The 21,067-nt window shown below is 35.9% G+C and overlaps 1 protein-coding gene across 4 annotated transcripts in view; it reads left to right on the top strand.

Annotated features, from left to right (window-relative positions):
- Positions 1 to 5,098: 5,098 nt before the first annotated feature.
- PIEZO2 (piezo type mechanosensitive ion channel component 2) overlaps positions 5,099 to 21,067 on the top strand; it is a 532,098-nt gene continuing 516,129 nt past the window's right edge. For all 4 annotated transcript variants that reach the window (XM_074205559.1, XM_074205560.1, XM_074205561.1 and 1 more), the window contains exon 1: positions 5,099 to 5,768. In XM_074205559.1, coding sequence (XP_074061660.1) covers positions 5,705 to 5,768 — 64 coding nt within the window. In that variant the 5' untranslated portion in view covers positions 5,099 to 5,704. The remainder of the gene's footprint in view (positions 5,769 to 21,067) is intronic.

The raw sequence follows: 21,067 nt of genomic DNA, 5'->3' as shown, positions 1-21,067 counted from the left end.
GTCTGTATCCCTTAGGAATTACTATAGCTCTTTTCAAAGAAGCTCATAACCAAAAATTTGGTCATTACTTGATAAGTTTTGAGAGAGATGCAAAAACTCATCAAGATCATCTCTTAAGAGGAAGAAAAATTATAGAATGTTTAGATAAAAGTCAAATTAAATCCTGGGATAGAGAAACTGCTTCAGTTTTATGGCCTGATTAGGAGTGAAAATTGACTTCTCAATTCTGCCAAGAAAACAGATCAGATTCACTTCAAAAAAGACTGACAGAAAGTCTAAACCAATAAGATTTCAGATCCTTCCAAGAAGCTCAAATTCTTGTATAGGAAAATCATAGTCTAAAAATAAAGAAGTGCTTTTGGATCTAATTGGATATGGTATATGAACCCACTTATAACAGAACTGGAAGCATCCTTAGAGTCACTGAATCTAGCCTCTTCATTTTTACATATGAGGAAACTAGGGCCCAGAGAAGTTAGCTGACTTATACAAGATCCCTACAGTAAATATAGGAGACAGGATTTCTGATTCCTCACTCTAAATTTAACACTCTGCCAAACTAAATGCTTCTTTCTGGTGGCCTGGTCTTTTATTTTTATTTTTATTTTTTAGTATTTAGTTTTTGCAGGGCAATGGGGTTAAGTAGCTTGCCCAAGGCTACCTGGCTAGGTAATTATTAAGTATCTGAGGCTGGATTTGAACTCAGGTACTCCTGACTCCAAGACCAGTGCTCTATCCATTGTGCCACCTAGTTGCCCCCCCCGCCAGTCTCTTCTACAGGAAGAGTTGACCTCCCTTTTCTCATACTTTTCAGTTTGCTAAATCTTTGCTGAATTTCCCCAGAGAAAAATTATTTCAAAATTAGGATTAGGCCAATGCATAGAGTTTTCTCAGAAGGAAGGGTGAAAAAGATATTTAATGTACAGTATGGATCACATAATATTTATTTCCTACACACCAAAGGAATGCTCACACCAAATCCTCATATGTCTATATTTAATGAAAATGATATTAAAATGGCATCTAGAAACAATTTTGAACAAGCATTACAATCTGTTGGGAGATTGATACCTAAAGATCCTTAGATCATAAAGCAGTTTGTGGAATTACTGATTAAGTAATTTACATTTGACCTTAGCTCTGCCCTGTTTAAACAAATTATAGGTCATATTCTCTGGTAAAATGGCTAATTTGGGCCAGTCTTCTTATCAATGACTGTCCTCTCTAGGAATGCTGGAGTAATTACTGGGAAATTCTCCCTTTGAGATTATTTAGCTATTACTCAGTGGAACCCACCAGACATCTCAAACTCAAAAAGTCATCTCCAACACTGGACATTCATCTAATGGTAATTATTTGGTCACATAAGATCAAGTAAATAGAAATAGAGTAACCCCATACTTAGGCTTATCTAGACAAATTATGTTCTTCAGCAGTCATGGTGGCATGGAGGGTGGAAAATGATATTGGACAAGCCACCCTTTCCCCAACACCCTTCTTAGAAATTGCTTATAAACATAAGATTAAAAGCCAGAAAGGAAGAGGGCTAAGGGTGGGTTTATTCTCTTTTAAACATCCACTTTGTCACTAACATTTCTGGCTCTGTAGTTAATAAATAAAGAGACTCCTAATCACCTTAAAGTGAACCCATTAGTCCTATATTGCATGTGCCTGGAAGCAAGCCTAAAGCTCCCACATGTTAGACTAGAACTAGCAAAGGCAACTCTGAGAACACTTCATAAGATGGCCTTCATTACCCTAGGACAAGAAGCTGGAAGGAACTTTTGAGATCATTAATACTATCATTTTTACCAATAAAGAAAATGAAGCAGAGATGTTACTTGATCAAAAAAATCACTCAGGTAGTAAATAACTGCCAGGGTTCAAGCTAAAGTAATTGACTCCAAATTCAGCGTTCTTTTTACTAAACTCTGCTTAGCTTCCACCTTGGGGTGGAAGACTGAGTTGTAGAGTTATGAGACTGCCATTCATTAGGGAACAGTTAGATGGCAGAGTTGATAAAGCATTGAGCAGGGAGTCAGGAAAACTTGAGTTCAAATCCTGCCTCAGATACATATTAGTTGTGTGACCCTGTCGCAAGTCATTTAATTCTTTTTTGCCTCAGTTTCCTCATCTATAAAATTATCCAGAGAAAGAAATGGCAAAACACTTCAGTATCTTTGCCAATAAAACCTCAGATAGAGGTTTGAAGTTTCCTGAAGAGTCTTTAATGAGTCAGACATGACTGAAATAACTAAACAACAACAGCAACAATAATTGATTCCAGATTGAAAATATCACAGCTATGTGATGCCCACAGAACCTCGGTTACAATGATGATAGTCACTGGGCTTTCAGACTTCTAACATCTCCCTTTATCTTCATGAAACACAGAATAGTAGAAAGTAATCCCAGGACCTGTGATTAAATCCCAATTTTGCCCAAGGTGACAAAGATAGTAATTAGCAAAACATAAGATTTGAACTTGAACAAGTTCCTACCATGTTTTGCTTGTGATATTTCAAAATCCTGATAGTTGATCTCCCTGTCTCAGATTTCTCTATTCTAATTCATTTTCCACTCATTTGTCAAATTAATTTTATTAAGGGCAAGTTTGATCATGTCCTTCTCCCCTTTTCATCAACTGTAATGGTTCCCCATTGTTTCCAAGATACAATATAATATTTATTGCCTTTTAAAGCTCTTTATAACCTGGTCCCTTTCTTATTTTATAATCTTTTTGTTCCTAATATTACCTCATCTCAATAATCCTCAATCTAGTGTCACTGGAATTCTTGTTGTTCCTTGCAATAGACACTCCATTTTCCAGCTCCAGCCCTTGCTGCCTCTCATGCCAAAAAACTCTTTCTTCATCTCTATCTCCTAATGTTTCTGGATTTCTTCAAGTTTGATCGAAAAATCTCACCTTCTGCTAGATAGCTTGTCTGAATCCCTTGTGATGCTAGAGTCACCATTGTACTGATTATTTCCAGTTTAATCTACATATATCTTTAGATAGCTGTCTGTATGATGTCTCCACAATTACAATGTAAACTCCTTGAGATCAGAGGCTGATTTTTGCCTCTATTTGTTCCCCAGGTACTTAGTACAGTTCCTAGAACAGCATAGTCTTTAAGAAATTCTTGTTTTGACTAAAACAAATCTCTTTGACTTCAGTCAGTGATATTTCCATTATAATATGTTGCTATCTTTTAAATTAATTCAATTTAGCATATATTTTCTAAGTGATTACTATGTGAAAAACACTGTACTAGGCATTGGGGAATAGAGAGACAAAAATGAAGCAATCTCTGTCCTTGAGGAACTCATGTTCTGCTAGATCTATAGATTCTAGTTCAAATGGCTATAAATATATGCTGAATAATCATGACATATATATAAATATATATTTAAAGGTTTGCAAAGTGCTTTGCAAAATTATCTTATTTCAAAAAAGATGTAAAAACAAGAGAATAAAGCATTATTAATATATTATTATTAACTAAAAATTAATCATTAAATCATTGTAATAACCTCAAAAATGAGCAAAGTTTATTTTGTATTAACTACACATTTTGTGTTTTTCATCCCTAATTATATCTGTGGCTGAAGATTTCTTGGTTGCCAAATCTATTGGTAAGATAAGCTTCAGAGCATAGAATAGGAAAAGAAAAGACTTATGAGACTTTTTGACAACATTTAAGTCAACTCTTTCTTTTGCAAAGATGATGTTAAAAATAGTGGACCAGTCTTCATGGAATCAACCTCTCAACCATATATTGTCACATAGATAAGGAAACTTTAGGAAACAACTTAATCCATCACCCATGGGGGGGAAAATACACAAACCCAGGAAAGCAAACATAAAGTAACTGTAAAACAGTGCTATGTTCTCAGCTAGAAACACTCTGAAATACAGGAATCCTCCCAACGTACTGAACCTTCTTTGAGGGTAGAGCTCTATAAGGTCTAATGAAAGGAAAACCATTCCTGCTCTTTTGAAAACCCATAGAATTGATTGGGTTGGGGCAGGTATGAAAAGGAGAGGTGTATATCTGCAGAATAAAGTCCTGTTATCTTTGGGAGAGGACCATAATCCTTGTTCCTTAAACAGTACGTTCCTTAATCAGCTGACTCAAGTTCTTGGTTGGCCCTGAACTTAATCACTTGGGCAAATAGGACGTGATGCATTATAATAAGAAAGTGGTTAGAGGGCAGAGAAAATCTGTTATAGCTGTATAGAGAGCAAAAAGCCAGGGAAGGAAGAAAATACAGTTAGTGGGAGACAAGGAAGACCAAGCAGATTCTCAAGGAAGTCCAAGCCCATACAGCTAGCTCCACATTCTGCTCTGGATAGAAAGGTGAAGAGCATTTTTTTCATTCTCTCATCACTCAATTACATAGGATGGCTCCTAGAGCCCTCACTGAGCTCCCCAATCCCTGAGCTTTCTGGGCGGGTCAATCTGATTGGCCAGCAAACCTGCCCATCACGAGTAGGGTCTTGGAAAGTTTCATTCAAGGTGGAGAAGTGTTAGGGGAAAGAACATAATTGCAGTCGTGCATTAGCTGCGAGGGGCAGCGGGTAGCTGCAGTAGCAGCATTAGCTGTGGTAGGAGAAACCGAAGACTAGGAGGAGTCGGCGGGCTGGTAATTTGAATTGTTTTTTTTTTCTTTTTTCTTTTTTCTTTAAAGGGAATGAAAGCGGACAACTCAAACAATCAACAGCTAGATGCTTTTAAGCCATGTAAATAAGCTCCTATTTTTGCCCTCAATCCTGAGATGTCTTTGGGGGACCTAATCTAAACACCACTACAATAAAATCAACCAATACTTCAAAGTCTATCGTGTCTGGGGATGGTTTTGCTCGGTTCGCCATGGAGATCTGAGTCTTCCTGACCAGAGGCTGAAGACGTTGCCACTGAGGTCTACAGTGCGCCCCGGGGCTCCTCGGCGTGACGGGTCTGGAACAGGGGATTTCTAGAAGGTTGCTGGGCAGCCCCGCTCTCCAGCTCCAGACACCAGACCTGCTCGGGGAAGCGGGGCTGAGTGCTGGCCAACGAAACCGTCTTGGGGGTGGGCGGGGTGGGGACGGAGGGAGGCAAGGGTAGGCGAGGAAAGCGTGCAGCTTCCGAGGGTATCTTCCCATCAAAAAAACGCCCTTCCTTTTTGCGGACAACTCCAAAGAAGAAGGAAAAGAGGAAAGCACTGACTTTTTAGGACTCCTACCTCACACCCCCCATCGGGAAAACAAAACAAACAGAAACAACAACCAAGCAAACTCAGAGCAATCAAACAGTCCTTTAGGATTCAACCTTAGACTTCAAAGGACACCTTGAAGAAATACTCACTTGGGATTTTAATTCATGGACTACTCTCTTGAAGTGGGGCGTTTACTGAGGTGTCTGCTGCAGAAAGTCTACTGAGAGAGGGAAAGAGAAGAAAAAGAAGGGGAAGAGAAGAAGAAGGAGGAGAGAGAGAGAGAGAGAGAGAGAGAGAGAGAGAGAGAGAGAGAGAGAGAGAGAGAGAGAGAGAGAAAAGAAGAGAGGAAGAGAGGAAGAGAGGATGTTTGACCAAATAAGATCAGTCTCAGGAAGGACCACCTAGACTGTCATGGGACTGTCCTCGGGGCAGTGACTTAGCTTTGTGTTTTTACTGTTGTCGCCTCCTGGATCCCAGGTTCCCGTCAAAAGTGCCCCCCGAAGCGATGGCCTCAGAAGTGGTCTGTGGACTGATCTTCAGGCTCTTGCTCCCTATCTGTCTGGCAGTAGGTGAGTAAATCCTTGAGCATTGTTTGCGGGCTAGGGCCTAGGAAGAAGTGGGAGGTGGGGGGTGGGGGTGGAAGTGACTCTTCACTTATTCATGACCACCACCCGTGATCCTGGAGATATGGTTTTGGAAGTCATTTCTAAGGACTTTATTTTGCAAGGACTGGATTTGGGGAAGCAGCAGTCGTTAAAATGTCCCCAGTCCAGATGTTTCGCAGCTGGAACTTTCCTTTCCTACCTTTTGCACTGGCAGAATATAGGTTCCACTTGACTTTACTTTCACTTAAAGTTTCTAGGTAAGGAGTCTGGGCCGCCAAGTTTGACATTTTGTTCTAGGGTCTCCTGGAGTCAATTCGTATTGAATTTATCTTAGATAGATTTTATATCATGGAATTCAGGCTTCTAACACAGTCTGGACACGGTTTAAGACAAAAATGACAATATTGCCTTGAAGATGTTTTTCCTTTTCCACAGACTTCATTTGTCCAGGAATAACATCAAAAATAACATACATATCATCTATCCTCTTATTCATCCAGGTTCCCTATAAAAACTGAAAAATCCTAAGCCCCCCCCAGATAATACAAAATAGAATGTGTATATGTTGCAGATGAGTATGAAAGAGATATGGAGTTGCTGCATTCTAAACGTTGCATTTTTCTCTAATGGGAAGCTTTGTAAATGCAGCAGTACCAAATCTTTAGCTATTTTAATATAGATGGTGCAACCTCTTAAAAGAGATTATACTTCAGGTTTGAAAAAATTAGAAGAGCCTCTTGTTATGGGTAGAGTTTGTGCTTTCTATGATGCATTTATGGTGTACTGAATTGTATCCCCTCCAGTCCTCAACTAATGGTTGGTAGAGATGTGTTGTCTCTTCTAAACTAAAATTCTGCTATTGGAAGCCTATAAGTTACTATTGTATTTAAAGTAATAAATATTTTCTAATGGAAAGACAATAGTTTTTCTGCATAAGTAATTCTTCTGCCAGAGACAAATGAATGAAGTTCAGTTTGGTTCTTTTGAATTTTTGTTTGTTTTGCTTCAGTAATTTGGGTAGGTGGTGGAAGAAAACAGTGTTTAAAGGGCAGTCATTTGGATTCATTCCACTTCTTCAAGAATTATAATCTCAGTTGCCATGAGTTTTGGGGAGGAGTAAGCATTTTCCTGACAACTGGGGAAAGCTCCTAGAAAGCAGGATCCCAGGCATCTCCTGGAATTCTTCAGAAGTCACCAGTTCTTTCTTCACACTGGAACCATTGATTTTCAGTGCTGATCTGTTTCTTCAGATTTCACAAGAATCTTACAGATAACAAAGCTTTGCTTAGATTTCTTTTTTTTCTAAACAGTTTTACAAATTATTTTGAGTTGATGATGAGTGTGATATGAGCTTTGACAAACTTTTTTTAATCTCCTTTTGCTTTTTTTTTCCTTTCTAGAATGTATGGGGGTGGTGCAGAGGGGAAGGTTGAAGTCTTCAGAATCAAGGACTAAATCCTTTTTTACTTTCTTGTGTTTTGTCACATATAGACAGAGACACACACAGACACACACAGACATAGACACAAAGCCAAACACAGACACACAGACAGGCAGACACAGAAACAGGCACACACACACACACACACACACACACACACACACAGACATACAGACAGTCTGACCCGAGGAAACATTTTCTCACAGAACCTTGTATTAAGGAGGAATTGTTACCAATTAGGAAAAAAAATAGTCAGGAAAAACACCTGCTTAACACTGAATGTCAGTGTTCATCTTCTCAAAGTTTTTGCCTTTTCAGGTAAAGGGACATGAATGAACCACGGCCTAATTAAGGACTCTCAACACATACAATTTTATTTTGGGGGCCTAAATGATCCAGCATGTCTGTCTATTCATCACAGTATTGATTATCTCTCCCTCTAATTCTCATTGCCTTTGGAAGCCCAACTAAAGAAACTGCATGAAATAGATTCTGGGATAAGAGCCCCATGGTATGTTTAAGTGCCACTGAGGAAGGAGCCTGCCTGGGAGAAACGCCCTCAACCATCTTCTTCGCCCCCCAAGCTCACGTAAATGGGGGCGGTGAATATACCTCCGGAGTTAGAGTAGAGACTACTATGAAGCTCTGCAGAGTCCACTGTGGCTTGCAGGCTTGGTAGATGGGGCGACTGCCTACCTGGTGCTCCTTAGCCTGTTTCCTGGGCTGCTGAGGGGCATAGAGACACTGCCCAGGGCCGGTACAGCTTTGACTCCTGGCATCACAACTGAGACAAAAGCTTGGTAAACTCTGGCATTCCTTAATAGCAGTTTCAAGAGAACCGCCCACTCCCCTTTCCTGGATCCTTTCCTGGCTTTCCCAGCCGCTGCACACATTTCTCTGCCTGTCCTTTCTCTACCCATCTCTGCTTCCCAATCCTCCACACAACTCTCCCCTACTTCAAAACTATTGCCCCTGGCAGGGAAAAAAGCCTCAAACAGTACTTTCCTTATCTCCTTGGACCAGTGCCAGGGCTGCGCTGGGCTGAAGGTGCCCCCCAACACTCTCAGCTGAGTCACTTGGGAGGCATTCCTACAACCATTTCTTTGGGAGGTGAGCAAAGTGGGTGTGTGTGTGGGGGGAGGGGTAGAGATCCTGCAAGAGAGACATTGAAGAAGTGTTTGGACCCAGCCAGAACCTCCTAGGTGTGCTATTAAAGGGATTGATAGATCTGTCTGAAAATACTCACTCTATCCTAAGATCCCCATTGAGTCTAATGAAGTAACCGATTCCAAAATTAAACACGCTAATCATTGTGTTCATATGTTATTGATATTATTGTTTGGGGGAGGGAAAAGTACATTGTTCATCCTTCTTATTTTAAGACTTAATTTGTATAGGGAATGGAGCAAGAACAGATTTTCAAGGTTATTGAAGAGATTTTAGTTCCACCTACTCCCAAAGTGGCACTAAATCAAACATTCAGGTTTCCCCTAATATCCTAGGGAGAGATGTTGCAATGATCTGTTTGCTATTAGAATCGATTTTACATTTTAGTCATCTATTTTTACATCTGGGCAAAATAAGCTGCAAAGCCAAATATTTTCAGAACTATACTAATTTCTCTTTTAAATCAACCTCTCTAATGGGGAATGTTGAAATTCGTGCAGAAACAGGTTTTAATTTTTCTCTTCTTAATACCAAATAATGGGGAAAAAAAACTACTATTTTGTTCAGCAGGCTTGAAGACTCCCAAGTTCCCTTTTTTCTCAGACTTTCAGATAAATACAGGTAAAACTATCTTCCTTATTTATATGATATGTAGCTCTTACTATACATATATGTATTTTGTCTAGATCTGTGGATTTTTTTTTGGTCAGGGAAAAACCAAGGAGAGAAATTTTCTCTATCAATGCAGATCTGAAAATGTCCTTCATTTTATAATTTTAAAGAGATATCAAAATCAGTAGGATTCCAAGAGATTCTGTCTCTGCCAATCAGGGTGACATGGCTCTTTTGTTTCAGAGGAGAGAATCTAGAACTTCTGTTTCCTAATGAAAACAGTTAAGGAGCCACATTGCTTTTCTCTCTGAGGCATTATCACTATATGATCATGTTCTTTCCAATTTAACATTCTGGGAGCAAAATATTACTTCTCAAATATAAAGGATACACTGTAATGCTCTATTAAAAAATTTCAGATAGAAAAATCATCTAAAAGTTAACTTAAACTCATAGAATCTTAGACCCAGAAGAGACCTAAAGTAGAATTTCTTTCATCCATTACAAAGAAAGTTGAGGCCTCAGGAAGCGAAATGATTTGCCCCAGAACAGGAAGCTATATAGTTAGTAGAAGAAACAAAATTAAAACTGTCCTTTTTACTTCCCTCTTTCTTTAAAAAAAAAAAAGAAGATATTGATGTAATCTATGGGGGGGTGGATACCAAAAAGTTTCAGATTTAATACTTGAATTCCTTGAACAGCTTGCAGAACTCTTCAACTACTAAAATTTGTATGAACATAGGTTTTGTACAATCTAGAATTCTGTCCTATATAAAAGATGAAGCTACTGACCCATGTCAGTATATATAGCTCATTCTCAAAATTATTTTTCTTGTGTCTGAGAAATTGTACTTATCTGCCTGCATTCATTTGAGCTATCATCTTCTGAGGCTGATGATGGCGCTAGACCTAGAGTCAGGAGTTAAAATCCTACTTCAGATCCTTACTTGCTGTGTGACCTTTGTGAAGTCACTTAACCTCTATTTGTATCAGTTTTATCAATTGTAAATGGAGGTAATAATAAATGGTAATAATAAATGGGATCGTTGTGAGAATCAAATGATTTGTAAAAAAGAGCTTATTACAGTGTCTGCCACATAGCAGGCATTATAAAAATGCTTATTCCTTCACCCTCTACCCTTTCTTGTGAAGACCAATTTCTACTACTACTAGTGTGTGTGTGTGTGTGTGTGTGTATACATACATACATACATACATACATATATATATATATATATATATATAATTTCTCATCCAAACTATCAATAATACTCTCTTTCTTAATCACCTTCATGACTAAGGACAGTAAGGGAATAGTTCACCTGAGGCCATAGAATACTGATTGAGAGGGGACAGAGCCAATGAAGTGATGTCACTGATGTGATCTAACTAATAGAGATGAAATAACAAAAGAACTGTAAGAATAATCAGGTAAAAATTTAAAAAAAACCTTCTTATACATGAATAATCTTTCAAGTATAGTAATTTTCTATAATTTCCTTTAGTTTTACTTAAATTTCTATCTAGGAGAGTATTTAGAGAAGAAAAGTCAACTGGTTTTTCTAGGATAGCCCATTTTTAAAAGTACATTTTATGCACATTTCAAGATATTGGAAGAAAGGCTTGGTATAATTATCCACCAGTATCAAATGTGTCTGTCTCTACTAGACCTGCTTAGGTGTCACTGGCAAGAATGATCAGGGTGAGATTTATTCACTCTAAACATTGACATAAACTTTAAACTTTCTCACTACCCTCCCTTACCTTCTGGAATCTTCATTATAGTAGGGAGACTTGTGATTTCATCACTATATGGAACTCCTAGCTTGGAAATTCTCTCTAAAAAAGAATGGTATGTCTCTCCTCTGTAACATAGAGTCTTAAAAGTTGTCTGCGAAAAATGAGAGATTACATGATCACTAACTCATGCTTACATAGCTAGTGTATATCAAAAATAAAATTTGAATTAATTTCCTCCCAAATCTAAAGTTGATCATTGCAATCCCTTCCCTCTTCTCCAAATATTACATCATCCTACCACTTATATGTGTATATAGTTATTTTTCTGTTTTCAAACTTTTAAGATCATAATATTTTGAAACAACCAAATATCAATAATTTTTTTTCCAAAATAGACCTTATCAGGGCAGCTGGGTAGATCAGTGAACAGAGAACCAGCCCTGGAGTCAGGAGGACCTGAGTCCAAATTCGGCCTCAGACACTTACTAATTAACTGTGTGACCTTGGGTAAGTCACTTAACCCCATTGCCTTGCAAAAGCCTAAAAAAAATAGGCCTTATCTTTATCACTTACTGGATCAATTATAAAATCCTCTGTTCAGTATTCAAAAACCTTCATAACATTTTTGCCCCAATTCCAATCTTTCCAATCTTAGTACGCCTTAATACTTTACACTAACACCTGCTATGAGATCCAATAACACTGATTCAAGAATAAACTGACATTATTTATGCCTTCTAGTTTTTCCTGATTTTCCTTTTAGCAGATATTTTATCAAGTAAAATGAATCAATACATGTCATGTCTCAGAATGTCTCATCGTGCACCTTATTCTTATTATTTGTACATTGAAATGATTGTTTTCAAATTAATAAGTTAACATTAAAAGAGAAAAAACTTAAAAAAAAGATTTACTTCAATTCCATGGACTTTATTTCCAGGCAACTTGTTAAAAGAGGTAAATAAACCAGAGTAGCAATTTGGAAGAAGGATTTTGAGGGGGGATATTTTTTTTATTACTAATGAACTAAGTTCCATCTCTGCTCTTTTGTCTGTTTCATTGTGTATAGAATGGTACTGATTTTTATTTTTTCTGATTCTGAAATGGCATATCTATAAGATTTCTTTAATGTGCTTTCATCCTGTTGGAATAAACATTTTTTCCTTTATTCATTTGATCTGATATCTTTTTTAACTATGGGTATCCCATAGATCCAGTGTCTATCCTTCCCTAATCTCTTTTCCTTTTATACTGTTTCATTTAGTTGTTTTGCTTGTTCCCGTGGATTCAGTTATGTTGTCTATGCTAATGATCTTTCTATCCCTAGACTCTCTGCTAACCTCCAGTTTGATATCTTCAAACTGCCTAATAGACATCTTGAACTGAATGTGCTATAACCATATTAAACTTAACAAGTCCAAAACCAACCTGATTCACTTTCCTCCTAGACCTTTTCCCCTGATGCCTATCTTCTCTATTACTATAGAGGGCAAAAACATTCTCCTAGTCACTCAGTTCACAACCAAAATGTTTTCCTCAATTCCCTACTATCTGCCACCCCTCGTAAGGCACCCTGTTACCAAAGGCTTGTCAAGTTCATCTACGTAATATATTTTGAATATTCTTCCTTTTCTCTTCTGATATTGCCACCATCTGGTACATCTCCTTCTCCCTAGACTCTTATAGTACTCTGATGGTGGGTCCATTTGCCACCAGACTCTTCCCATTCCAGTTCATCATCCATTCAGCCACTTCCAGTGATTTTGCTAAAACTCGAAGTTGGATCAGATCACAATCTTATTCAATAAACTCCAATGTTTCTCTATCACTTCCAGAATCAAAGAGAAAAATCATGTTTACTGTTCAAAGCCCTTTATAATTTAGCCTGGATCACACTTCCTAATCTTACACTTTACAATACCCCTCCCCTCATTTCGAATCCAATGACACTGATCTTTTTTGCTTTTCCTCAGACAAAATGCTCCATCTATGACTTCATTGTCTGCCTCCTATGCCTGCAATGCTCTTCCCTCCCTAGTTCTACCTCCTGCCTTCACTGCCTTCCTTCAAGTTTTAGCTGAAATTACATCTTTTACTCCTGTAAAAGGTCTTTCCTAATCTCTGAATTTACTCACTATGTTAATTGTTTCCCTTTGTCTCCTCTTTTTGTATCCTGTTTACACAATTATTTGTTGTCTCCCAATATGTAGTGAAGTTCTTGAGGGTCAGGACTATCTTTTACCCATCCTTTTAATCTCTATTGCTTAGCATGGTGTCTGGTATTGAGCAGATGCTTAATATATACTTATAGACTTCTGAGAAATAGCTATAATTAAGTTTAAGTATCAATAAAAATCTTTATACCATAAATGACAAAGATGTTTATTGATTTTTCATGAGACCTTAAATATTTTTTAGTATGTACTAAAGAGTTAAAGCTTAAAAATGAGACTTTTTGGGAAGACCTTTCTTGGAGTTCAGTAGTGTTTTATGAGACTATTTTTATAAAATACCCAAAATTGGCTACCACCATCTTATAGCTTTTGTTTAATCTCTGAAAACAAGTACTGTTTGTATGCCAAAGTTTAATACAGTGGTTGGAATATAGTATATACTTAATAATTTGGTTTTTTTAATTGTCATTCATTCATGTATATACAACTGAGTAAAGAATTAATTCAATTGATCAAGTAGTTTCAAGTAAGATACCACATTATTAAACAGAATATTTGAGATTTGGGGCAAACACTCTTGACTTCATTTATCACAAGCTTTACTTTGTCTTCTTCATCTGTAGGAAGACTATGACAAGAGCAAGGGAAAGAGTTGGATAGAAGGTACTTATCAAAGCTTGACTTAATTGTATCATGCTGAGACATGCCCCTAAAGACTACCAACTTTCTTTACCTTTCCTCATTTTCATAATGAACCCAATCTCCTCTGGTAGAGCATTAATATTGCATTTCCTGTTTGGGGCATTTTTTCTACCTTAATATAGCTGTCAGCACCTAATGAGTATGGGTGTTGTGAAATCAATCAGTCAATTAACATTTATTAAACTTCACCTGTGGGCCAGACATTGTGTTAAGCCTTTGGGCACACAAAAAAGAGATACAAGGCACTCCCTGACCTCAAGGTGGAGCATTATGAATAACCTAAGGGGGAAGAGGCAACAAAGAAATATATACAAAGCAAGCTTTATAAGAATAAAGTAGGAAATAATTTTCAGAGGGAAGATATCAGAACTAAGAGAACTTGGGGTAGACTTCTTGTAGAAGATGAGCTTTAATTGGGACTTAATGGATACTAGAGAGATCAACTGGTGGAGTGGAAGAGAAAATTTTCTAAGCTGGGATACAGTCAGAGAAAATGCCCTCAACTGAGAGATGGACTGTTCTGTTCTGTTTATGAACATCCAGGAAGCCATTAGAACTTGATGGAAGAATATTGTAAATGGAATTGCTGAAGAAAATTCAATAACTGACGATTCTTAGACTCATGATCAATGAGGAAGCCATGAAAATCACACCATAGTGTTTTCTGGGAAGATCATAGGTTAATGAAGACACTTTGGATATTCTAGAATTTCTATAGGTACTAAAGGGATAATAACATTCCCTTGTTTGTTAATTTTTTCAAGAAAATCACTTTGTGAAGTAGGTAATTTCAAAAAGTGGATAGCATAGGACCCTGGTGTCATATGTTATAATTGTAAAGGACCTTGACAATGATTGATTAAATCTCTTTGCACAATTTCTTTGACTTTAGTTATTAAATTCATTTGATTTTCTGATCTTTACTATGTAACTTCCATTTTAATGCTTTAAGGTTAAAAAAAATACTTTAAGAAGTCAGTTAGCACAATGGAAAGAACACTGGATCTAGAGTCAGGAAGACCTTAATTCAAAAGCAACTTCAGACACTAGCAATAGTCAAGTAACCTAACTCCAATTGCCTCTAAAAAGAAGAAAAGAAAAGGAAAACACTTTTATGTTATCATAGTTTCTTGACTTGGAGTTAAAAAAATCTGGATATGAGACTGAGTTTTACTATTTACTATCAGGGGGATCATGGATAATCATTACATTTCTTGAAGTTTTATTTATTTTTAAAGTGGGAATTAGGCATGGATTTTTTTCCCCCTTTTGTTCAGATTCTTCTTTCACAATATGCCTAATAAAGAAATATGTTTAACATGATAGGGTTAACATGTATAACCTGTATCAGATTACTTTGTCATAGGGAAGGGGGAGGGGAAAAATGCAGAACCCAAAAGCTTACAAAAAGATGAATGTGGAAACTATCTTCACAGATCACTGGAAAAAAATAAAATATAACATTCTGTAAAAAGAATAAAATGGGAATTAAGAAACTTTCATTACCTATTGCATAATTATACCATTTATTGCATAAATTGTTTTATAAAATGTTCTTTCATTTATTAATAAAATAAAACTATTATAAATTGGAGAACTCCTTTATATATGATTAATTTTGTTATCCTAAAAATTTCAAAATCCTACAAGGAAAGGTTAAACTGCGGCTATTAATTTCTACATTTGTTTATATGTTTATATTTTTAAAGATATATTCATTTCTTCAAAAAATTTTTCAAAAGATTCCCAGAATTTGTTGACTCATTACTCTGAATCTTTTTAGTAATATCACCATTATGAAATTTTACTGGATCCTAAATGATAAAAAAAAAAGGTTATTTGTCCTCTTGTCTTTTTTCGAGCTTTTTAAGCATCATTCCTGCACACAGCCTTCTCTGTTAGCTCACATTCATCATGCTTTAAGTCAAAATGACTCCTCTTATGACCTGATGTTGTAATCTAGGATTATTCCCTTTTCTCTCATCCCTTCCCAAAATGAAAAAACAAACAAACAAAAAAAAACAAAGCAAAGCAAAGAAAAAATGTTCTCTGATTTATTCCCTTAGCCATTATTTCCTACTTAGGTGTCACCTAACCAATCTAATACACCAATTAATCAGTATGCACATGTTAATTGCCTTCTTTGTGCCAAGAACTATTCGAGGGCAGGAAAACAAAAGCAAAAAAGAAAAAAGTCTTTGCAATTATAATCCCTACTAATATGTTAAAGGATGGTATTATCTTAACATATTACCTCAATATCAAATGGGAAAAAAAGCTTTTAACCAATGAATAATCACTGAAAATAAGATATTTTGGTTTAAAATAATTGTGTATTTAGAATTCCCAAGAAGGATACAATTTAACAAAGTCTTTCTGAAGACAACTTAACATAGTATTTCCTAAATTATGTTCTTTGGAAATTTGATCTCCTATTCTATAGAAAAAGCATTTCCATTCTAATGATATTCTGATCAACATTATATATTAAGTTGCATATATATATGTGTATATATATATATATATATATATATATATGTATTCAACTACTTATTATTGTGTATAGTTTCATACTGGAGAAAAAGCAATCTCCTTGTTTTGCCTCAAAATTTTTTCTATCCCAATTTCCCTATGTCCATCAAGAACAGAAGTTAAAGGTACTGCTAACATATAAAATCCAGACGTTTTCCTTGCTTTTCCAGTTATTTTGGAAAACACAAAAGAATGGTTTGTATTTCAAAACTAGCAAGCATTAGGTCAGTTGGGAGATATTTTATGTTTTATTCAATTCAACAAACATTAGGAAAATACTACAAATAGAACTTGGTACTAGAGATTTGAGAAGATTTGAGAAAGTAAGGAATTAAAATAAGCCATGGTTCCTGGTCCACATTAAGGTTAAAGTCTTTTAGGAGAATAAGAAGGGGAAAATCCACAATGATAATAAACAGTATTATAAAAGAAATGCATTAGAAAGGCACACAACAAAGAATTATATAAGATTCTTAGCAACTTGTGAAATTAGTGTGGGCTTTAGGAAGGATTTAGGATTTGAGTTGGATTTTAATGGATGGGGAGGAATTCAGGGAATGAAGATGGTGAAGGAGAATATTCTAGATGCAGGGAACAATGTTCACAAAGACAGGTGAGTCAAGAAAAGTGTAAGAACTGTAGGAGTGACAGAGCAGTCCAACTTCATTGACATGCAGAATACATGAAGAAGAGTAATGTGAAATAAAGCCAAGAAGTTAATGTGCTAATAATTTGTGGAAGGCTTTGAATATCAGACAAAGGAATTTGAATTTTACTTGTCAGGTAATGTTTGAAATATTTTTTAGTTTTGTCTGAGTCTTCCTGAAATCCATATGGGGTTTTCTTGGCAAGTATATTGGAATAATTTTTCAGTGTCCTTGTCCAGCTCATTTTACAGCTGAAGGTTAAATGCCTTGACCAGGATTACACCTCTAGTAAGTATCTGAGACACATTTGAACTCAGATCCCTCTACTCCAGGGTTGACATTTTATTTACTGTGCCACCTAGCTGCTCTGTAGGGCAATATGACTTGATTAATTAATCAGAAAAGTGAATGTTGCCATGATATGAAGAACTAATTGAAGGGGTTAGAAAGTAGCCTTTTGAAGATCTATTTGAAAATTATTAGAACTTTAATGGGGGGGGTGAAAGTGAACATCTAGGTGGCTCAGTGGATAGAGTGAAGGACCTGGAGTCAGGTAGACTCATCTTTGTTAAGTTCAAATCCAACCTCAGACATTTACTAGTTATGTGAACAGGACAAACTACTTCACTCTGGAAAACAACTACTTCTATATCTATGACAAGAAAATCTCAAATGGGGTCATGAAGAGTCAGACATGACTTGATTATTATAGCTTGTTTAGAGTCTGAGAGTTGTACCATACATTCCTATTTAGGGTAGTTAGGTGGTATAGTGGATTGAGCACTACCTGGAGAGGAAGACCTGAATTTAATTATACATCATATGTTCAGACATGACCTAAAAGATTCAACAACAACAACAAAAAAGGAGAAGATTAGTAGGTAGACAGGCAGTTCTCTGTTATTCAAAGAGGACCAGGTAATCCATTCTGAGTATTCATCTCAGGTCAGGATATTCCTCAGTCAACTTGCTGTATCTGTACTGTGTGTACTATGAGCTGGAGAAGGAAATGACATACCACTCCAATATCTTAGCCAAGAAAGTCCAAAACGGGTCTCAAAGAATCAGACATAATTGAAATGACTAACAACAATGACAATAGGAAGAGAGAACTAGGGAAAGATGTGAGAAAAATTTCAGAAATTTAATCGGCAGAACTTCTTATACTACCTTCATAGTCCTGATTTTGATACCTTGAGACATTTATCAAAACACAGAATTCCCTACTGTTGGTATCACTATTGTATCCCTAGCAGCAGCAATAAATAATGTAACATAATAGTTTATAGTGATCTTCATATTATCATTAATTTTCTTTCAAGCTAAATTTATAATAAAACATGATTTTAGTAATGTGATAATCATATTATTCATAATGTAATTCTGAGAAATAAAAATGGATCAGTGAAAGATTAGTTTATAGCAGCACCATAGTTGAAAGTACATAATTTTTTAAAGATACCAGTTATTGTAGAATCAGCAAAAAAAATTTATTTTCTATAACAGTCATGCCACTGTAAGAAGAGAATTTTAACCATAGGTACATAAAAAAGTGAAAAAGATTTTAATGTTTTAAAGACAGTAATTATGAATTGGACTTTTCATGGAATTTAATGAATGACACTCTTCAAAGTCATCATTTTATAAGATTGCATATTATTCTGATGATCCTGTATTAGAATTTCCTAATGAGTTGTTAAATCACAAGTCAATTTCCTCATGTTAAATATTTGATGATTCTTCTATATCATTTGGAGTTGGGGATGAAGACTTCCTGACTTGGGTTTTGTAGTTCAAATTATCTTTTCCTACATGAAATAAAATACAGGCAAACAAGTCAAATTAAGATGGTAATATTTGACCACTTGGAAACAAATATATTCTGCCATCTTCTGGGTCAGAGAAATAGTCAGGCAAAACAGGATATGTTCCATTATTAAACTGTCAAATCTGATTATTAATTAAAAGCAGTCAAGAGATAACTTGAAACTCTGTTTTCCAGTCCCTTTACACTTTACTCTCCTTCAAATATTCTATGATGTGACTTCTTTGACTTACTTGCTATTCCTCTGTTTCTCAATCATGGTATGCTCTCTCCTTTTTCCTTTACCTTGGTAATGTCCTCCATCCCTGGAATGCTTTGCCCCCTTACCTTTACCCCCATTAGTATCCCTTGCTTCCTGTAAGATTCAGTTTAAATCCCCATCTTCTCTCTAGTTCTTAGTACCTTTCTGTCTCATATTACCTCCTGTGTACTCCACATGTACATGCATGCAAATATACATACAGATACATATATATATATTAATGTGTTTGGGTATGTGGAGAAATAAATACATATATGCATGTGTATATGTATTTATGAGCATGCTTCTCACTCTTGATTCACATATTGCTGAAACCTCACTTTCAAAATCTTTTTTTTTTTTAGATTTTTGCAAGGCAAACGGGGTTAAGTGGCTTGCTCAAGGCCACACAGCTAGGTAATTAGTAAGTGTCTGAGACTGGATTAGAACCCAGGTACTCCTGACTCCAGGGCCGGTGCTTTATCCACTATGCCACCTAGCCACCCCTTCTCACTTGCAAAATCTTAAGCATAACCTTGCATGTATATAAAATGAGCACAACTCTTTGGTAATTTGAATAAAATGTAGCAATCAAAGGAATGGGAATGCTTTTCTCTTGAGAAACTTGTATGTGTATGGGTCAAGAAGCAACAGTTTAAATAAAACATGAAACAACTGATAAGTTTAATATTGGGAAAATAGTATGACAAGACTGTGTACTGTCACCTTATTTAATTAACTTATATGCAGAGTACAACATGCAAAATGTCAGGTTGAATGAATCAAAAGCTAGAAATAACAATCTTAGATATGCAGATTATTCTAGTTTGATGGCAGAAAGTGAAGAATTAAGAAACTTTTAGATGATGATTAAAGAGAAGAGTTTCAAAATTGTCTTGAGGTTTAACATAACCAAAAAAACCAGTACCCTAAGATCTTGGCAACTGGTTCCATTACTTCCTTACAAATAGAGGGGGAAAAAATGAGATCAGTGTCAGATTTTATATTCTTGGGTTCAAAAATAACTGTAGATGACAACTGCTGCTGTAAAATTAAAAAATTCTTACTCTTTGGTAAGAAAACTATGGCAAATCTAGACAGCACACTAAAAATATAGAGATATCACCTTGCTAGAAAATAGTATGTATAGTCAAGGTATGGTTTTTCTCCTAATGTTGCATAACTGTGAGAGTTGGTCTATAAGGAAAGCTGTGTGTGATAAAATTGATGCTTTAGAAATGTGGTGCTGGAGAAGACTTTTGACTGTTCCTTAGATAGCAATTTCAAAATATTCACCAGAATATTGAAGATGAAATTAAAATACTTTGGCCCCAAAGACAGGAGTCATTGGAAAAGATTCTGAGATTGGGGAAGGTTGAAGGCAAAAGGAAAAGAGGATAGCAGAAGATGACATGAATATATAGTATCATGGATACAATGAACATTAACTTGGGGATCTGAGAGATGGTGGAAGATAGAAGGACCTTGTATGGCATGGTCTATGAGTCACAAAGAGGCAAGCATGACTAAACATGATTGAACAACAATTTTCTTCCATGAGATTTCAAGTTATTTGAAAGCAGGGATTGTTTTCGCATATTTTGTTGTTTTCTTTGTATTTCTGGAACTTAGCTCAGGGGTTGGCAAATTGTAAATACTTTATAAATGCTTGTAGACTGACAGAAATAAGACTTGCAATAAATTTCTTCTCATATGTGAAGGCTTCTTCATATGTTTTGTAAATAAGATATTTTGTTCATTGTGTTTCTTTAAAGAGGCTACACTTGCAATCTAATATAGACTATTTGTAATATAGTTTCCAAATGTTGATTGGTTTGTTATTTTAGTAAATTTTATTGTTCTGTCCTGAAGTTGACCATTTCCCCCTGGATCTTTCTATTAATGGGAATTCTACAAATGCCCTGTAGTGCAACAAATACAGTAGTCATCCAAGATTGTTGACTTTTTATTCCATGATGCAGTGTCTCATTCTGTGCCTTCTTAAAATAGAATAGTTTCATTTACTGCAGTGTTACAGAGGAAATTCATGTCTAATTTGTCATTCGTTCTTATCTCTTCATCTTTTCTTTGTTTTTACTGCTTTCTAGGTTTCTTTTCCTATTCTTTCCCAGAGAATATAATTGACATTATTTTTTCATATCTCAACTCAAGCTTGGTTATA

This window comes from Macrotis lagotis, chromosome X (assembly GCF_037893015.1).
Source record: "Macrotis lagotis isolate mMagLag1 chromosome X, bilby.v1.9.chrom.fasta, whole genome shotgun sequence".
NCBI lineage: Eukaryota > Metazoa > Chordata > Mammalia > Peramelemorphia > Peramelidae > Macrotis > Macrotis lagotis.
This window is presented reverse-complemented; position numbering and strand designations above follow the sequence as displayed.